Source organism: Puma concolor, chromosome C1 (genome assembly GCF_028749965.1).
Source record: "Puma concolor isolate L17-30 chromosome C1, mPumCon1.1.hap2, whole genome shotgun sequence".
Lineage (NCBI taxonomy): Eukaryota > Metazoa > Chordata > Mammalia > Carnivora > Felidae > Puma > Puma concolor.
In genome coordinates, this window is record NC_141674.1 from 21866672 (window position 1) to 21872930 (window position 6259).

The window sequence follows — 6259 nt, forward strand, 5'->3', positions numbered from 1 at the left end:
AAAAAAAATTTTTTTAAAGAAAACTTAAATGAGATTGGAGGTCAGAACTGGAGGGAAAAATAAGATGTGGGTGATGTTAACCAGTCTTGGTTACAGATCCCTACTACTCTTTATAGAATGATAAAATAACAAGTGCTCATTTAGCATTTCTTGTTTACTTAAGGCTTTATATACATGAACTCATTTAATCTTCATCATATGTCTCTGAGATAGGCTCTACTTCTGGTATCTCATCTAAATTTCCTCTAGTAGGTGAGGAAACTGAGATGAATAGATGCCTCAAATCACTCAGCTAGCTAATAGTGGAGCTAGGATTCAGGCCTAACTGTCTGGCTCCCTTTCTCTGCTCAGATTTACTATCCTGTGTGAAGTTAATATCAGACATGTAGGTTGACCTGGAGACTCTGTTCGATGACAGTCAGTAACCCTGCTCTGGTACTCTGTGGTTTATGTGTTTTTGGAGCTCTTTGTGAATGACTTTTCTTCTTTTTACAGACATGGCTGGATTCTGCCAAAGAAATAAAAAAGCAGGTTCGTGGTAAGTGAATATAGCCCTTTTTATAGTTCTTTCTTTCTTTTAGTAGGTCAGAGGATTTTCAACCATTTTCTGGCTCTGAGTCACTTTAGAATCCCGACTATGGCAGATGGCTCTGGAATTGAGATAAAGCCTTCCCCTGGAAGGAGGAGATTCCATAATAGAAAGATACAGCAGAGGTGGACACTATTGAGATGTAGGTCAGATCTTGATTTTTTTTTTACAACTAGGCACAGTTGGGCAAGATTGGAACAGTTGAGAAAAACAAGTTAGAAAAGAACAAAGATAAGGAAAGAAAAAGGATATGGGAGTCCATTCTCAAAGGAGTTTGCTATCTTGTCCTGTTCCTTTTAAATTGTTCTGGACTGTTGCATTCTAACCCTCTTCATGTTTTCCTCTCTGTAGTTCTTTTTGTCTGTTTTCAACAATCTTCTTCCAAACAGTTCTTCTGTTAGTAGAAGAACAAGAATTCCTTGCCAGTGGCCTTCAGACATTGTGGCTTTCTCTTAGCTCCAAGCCCACTAGTATATATTACTGTTGCACCCTCTGCTCAGATGCTGTCCTGAGATAAATATGTCTAGGTTGAAGAAAGCATAGATTAGTAGTTTGTAGCTCCAGGCCCAATGGGCTAACAGGTAGAGACTTTTTTCTTACTGTTTATGACTAAATGTACTTTTAGTTTACTTTATTTTTTTTTTAATGTTTTTAATGTTTATTTTTGAGACAGAGAGAGACAGAGTGCGAGCGGAGGGAGGGGCAGAAAGAGAGGGAGACACAGAATCTGAAGCAGGCTCCAGGCTCTGAGCTGTCAGCCCAGAGCCTTATGTGGGGCTCTAATTCATGAACTGAGAGATCATGACCTGAGGTGAAGTCAAATGCCTAACCGATTGAGCCACCTGGGCGCCCCTAGTTTACCTTATTTTTAAGGAAACTTCTAGAAACTGCAGAGCCTTAGTAAGTTAGTAAGTTTTAACTCTGTCACCTGAAAACAAATTTTTTCATTTGTTTCTTAAAAGAAAAACTTTGCTATGGTGATATGTTTTCCTTTAGACCCTATTTATAATCTATATTTCTCAAGATAGAAAAACAAAATACATCTTTGGACTGGCAACTCTCCCTATTTGTTCCTTGACTATAAAATGTTTTAAATGCAAGTCAGAGCAAAAATTTTTCAGAATATTTGAGATATGATGAGAAAAACATAACTCCAAGTCCCTTTAGGTGAAAATTCTTAACTTTTTTTTTAATTTTAGAGAGAGAGTGTGTGAGAGATAGGGGAAGTGAGAGAGGGGGAGAGGATCTTAAGCAGGTTCCACGTTCAGTGAGGAGCCACACGCCAGGCTTGATCCCACAACTCTTGGATTATAACCTGAGGCAAAATCAAGAGTTGGATGCTCAACCGACTGAGCCACCCAGGCACCCCTCAATGAAAATTCTTTTAATATGCAGTATTACTCAGGAACAAATGATTACATAAGAAGAGTAGTTAGGAAGAAAAGTTAAAACAGAATTTATGATGAGTAGAGAAGAATATCTAGTTGATTATCTTCCTGGCTATTGAAAAAAAATCTCTTGCTAAGAAAAAGAACCCGTGTTTGTCATTAAAACACACACACACACACACACACACACACACACACACACACACACACACACACAAAACAGGGCACCTGGGTGGCTCAGTCGGTTAAGCATCCAACTTTGGCTCAGGTCATGATCTCACAGTTCAGGAGTTCGAGCCCTGAGTCAGGCTCTGTGCTGACAAAGAGGAGCCCACTGTGGGTCCTCCATCTCCCTCTCTACCTTCCCTTCCCCCACTTGCACTCCCTCTCTCTCCTTCTCTCTTTCTCTCAAAAGTAAATAAACTTAAAAAAAACCCTGCAACATAACAAAAATCCTTCCTTTAACATTGGAAAGAAAAACCCTGTTTATATTAGAAACTTAAATAGGGAATCAAAAGGTAAATATTTTATTAAGCCGAAGAGAAGGTTGGCATTTATCTATCGCAAAGATTTTTTTTTTATTTTTGCATATTTTGCATCACACAGGTAATATGTACTCATTGTGAAAAATTGAAACATTATGGAAATACATCATGGAGAAAGTAAAAGGCCCCTAAATTCTATCCTCCAGATGCAATCACTGTTAAGTTGGTATAAGCTACAAGATTTTTTCTAGGCATATGTAAGTTTTTGCCTTTCAAAAATACAGTTATGTTATACAGTATTCTTGTCCCCCGTGTCCACAGGAGATGCGTTCTAGGTCCCCCGGTGGATGGCTGAAATTGCAGATAGTACCAAACCCTATATATAATGTGTTTTTTCCTAAACATATATGTCTATGATAAAGTTTAATTTATAAATTAGGCATAGTAAGAGATTAACAATAGGTAATAATAGAATAATTATAATAATATACTATAAAAAAAGTTATGTGAACGTGATCTCTTTCAAATCATCTTATGATCCTATACTCATCCTTCTTATGATAATGTAACATGATAAAATGCCTATGTGATAAGATGAAGCAAGGTGAATGATTTAGGCACTGTGACCTAGTCATAGGCTACTGTTGATCTTGTGACCACACATTAGGAGATCATCTGCTTCCAGGTTGTGGCTGTTCATGGAAAGGTGAAACCACAGATAAGGGAGGACTACTATACATTGTTATGTATTATGTATTGCATTATATTATGTATGCATTATGTATTAGGCTATATATAGTTTTAAAATTTGTTTAAATAGGTGGTAGAAATATGTGGAGTAAAATGAAAAGATATAAATGAATCTAATGCAAAGTAAATTGCCCTTCTACCCCTGTGCTTTAACTCTTTGTGTTCTTTGCAGAGATGTACATACAAATATTTTAATGTAAATAGATGCATATTTATATTAAGTTTTAATATAAGTATATTTATAAAAATATTTAATATAATTTTTATTTAATACATATGTTTTAAATAAATGTTATATTTAATATGCATATGTTACATAAATATGTATTTGGTAGGTATGTTTCATAGGTATTTAATATAAATATGCAACCAATATTTTTTATTTAACATAATTTGGAGTATTCTCTTAAAAATTTATTTTTTATTTTTATTCGAGAGAGAGAGCCTCCCTGTGGGGGAGAGGGGCAGAGTGAGAGAAAGAGAGAGAGAATCCTAAGCAGGTGCTACACTCAGCACAGAACCCAACATGGGGCTTGATCCCATGACCCTGGGATCATCACCTGAGTTGAAATCAAGAGTTGGATGCCTAACCAACTGAGCCACCCAAGTGCCCCATAATTTGGAATATTCTTCATATCAACATATATAAATTCACTTTGTTTAAAATTTTTCTTTTTTAAATTTAAATTTATTATTTTTTTTAATAAATTCTTTCTCTCTCTCTCCCTCCTTTTTTTTTTTTTTTTTTTTTTAAAGGAAGCCCTATGCCCAATGTAGGGCTTGAACTCACAACCCTGAGATCAAGAGTCATATGTTCTACTGACTGATCCAGCCAGGCACCCTGTTTAAAAATTTTTTAATGATTATGTATTTGTAGCACCATACACGCACACACACACACACACACACACACACCACACACACACACACACGTGTGTATGTGTGTGTGTATACAGGCAGTCCTGTTGATGGACATTTTGGTTTACTCTCAGTAGCTTGCTATTACAAACAAGGTTGTAGTGAACGTTTTATATATATATATATAAACACACACATACTTACATGTTTCTGTAGATAAGTTCCTAGAAGTAGAATAAAAATATGAACATCTAAAATTGAAATAGATACTCACCAGCAATATTTTTTCCATATTAAAAAGATATAGAAAAGAATGGAGGTTAACGTAAGAAATATCCATGTACACATCACCCAGAATTAACATTTGTTAACATTTTAAATTTATAATAGAACAGAATAGTGCACGTAAGTTTTATCTTTTTTGTTTTCCTCTTAGTCCTATCCCCTTCTCTCCCTATCCATAGAAAACTATTTTCATAAGTTTGGGGTGTTTAAATCCATGTTTTTATATTTTATCTTATATATCCCATATCTATATAGTATGGATAATATTGCTTTGTCTGTGTTTGTTGTTTTTTTTTTAATTTCCCTCAGACAAACATGATCCATTTGAACCTTTTTCTGAGGTTTGTCAGTATCTCTCTTTCTCCTCCCAGCTTAATTCCCTTGGTTCTGAATAAGAGAGATTCCCCCTACTGAGTGTGGCTATCCACCTCCACCCCTTTCTGAAATAGTGCACAGCAAAAGCAAGAAATCCACATACCTTGTATATATACTGAAAAATACAGATCTATAACTTACCCAAATTATGTTTAAAAAATTCTGTAGTCCAGCTGTGCCCTTGCAGATGAATCTTCCTCTCCTTTTCCTGCAGAGGTCACAACTGTCCTGAATTTTGTGTTAATGATTTCATTGTATTTTTTAATGGTTTTTATTACCTATGAATGTATACCTAAAAATATGGTTTACCTTTTCGAACATCATGTAAATTGAATTATATAATAGTTAATAATTTGTAACTTGCTTTTCTTATTCAGCATGAGTTTTGAAATTCATCTCAGGTGAAAACAAAATTTCACAAAACAATTCTTAATCTTTATTATGAAGGATATCCTGATTTTTTTTTGTTTGCACTCTGTTTCATTTCTAAAACTGCTGATTTTGACCTACTAAACTGATTTCACAATGGATCATGATCCACAGTTTTAAAAAAACACTTGATTTAGGATGTATGCCTGAAAGTGGAACTGCTAGATTATAGAGTGCGTTTTAGTTTTACCAGATATTGCCAATGGTTGTAACAGTTTACCTCCCCACCAGTAGTATGAGAATTTCTAGTTTCTTGTGTCCTCAGAAGGCAGGGATTTTTTTCAATCGTTAATTTAAAATATTTTTGATGTAACTTCAGGCCTAACAGAAAGTTGAAAGAAGCTGCAAAGAATTCCTGGATACCTTTTCCCCAGATTCCTCAAATGTTAATATTTTATTTTTTTAATTTTATTTATTTTTTTCCTGAGCCATGTTAAAGTTGCATCTTGACAGCACTTTTCACAATAGACAAAAGGGAGAAACAATCCAGTGTCCGTCAATAGATAATGGTTAAACAGAATGTGGTGTGTGTGTGTGTGTGTGTGTGTGTGTGTGTGTGTGTGTGTGTGTATACAAATATTAATGGCCACATATTGTGGCCACAATAGATCCATAGAAACAAAACAGATTAGTGGTTGTCAGGGGTGGAGGTGGGGGTCAGTGAGTGAGTGACTGCTTAATGGATAGAGTCTCCTTTGGGAGTGGTGAAAGATTTTGAAACTAGATGGTGATGATGGTTGTGTAATGTTGTGAATGTACTAAATGCCACTGAATTGTACACGAAATGTACTGAATTGTATACTTAAAAATGGTTAATATTATGTGAATTTCACCTCAGTAAAAAAGAGAATAAGTTGCAGTTATGATATCCCTCTACCCCTAAAATATCCTAAAACCTAGGAACTTTCTCATGTAACTATAATAGTTATTAAAAGCAGGAAATTAACATTGAAGCAATACTGCAACCCACAGACCTTATTTATCAGTTGTCCCAATAATATTCTTTATAGCAAAATAAAGTCTATGGTGACATTTTGCTTTAGTTGGCACATCTCTTTAGATTTTTTGAGCTGGAGCAGTTCCTGAGTCTTTGAAGTATT

At 35.1% G+C, this 6259-nt stretch overlaps 1 protein-coding gene across 22 annotated transcripts in view; it reads left to right on the plus strand.

Moving 5' to 3' along the window:
- The window catches only part of EPB41 (erythrocyte membrane protein band 4.1), a 202852-nt gene that overhangs the window by 110184 nt on the left and 86409 nt on the right, over window positions 1-6259 (plus strand). For all 22 annotated transcript variants that reach the window (XM_086716229.1, XM_086716222.1, XM_086716243.1 and 19 more), the window contains exon 5: window positions 496-538. In XM_086716229.1, the coding sequence (XP_086572355.1) occupies window positions 496-538 (43 nt within the window). The remainder of the gene's footprint in view (window positions 1-495; window positions 539-6259) is intronic.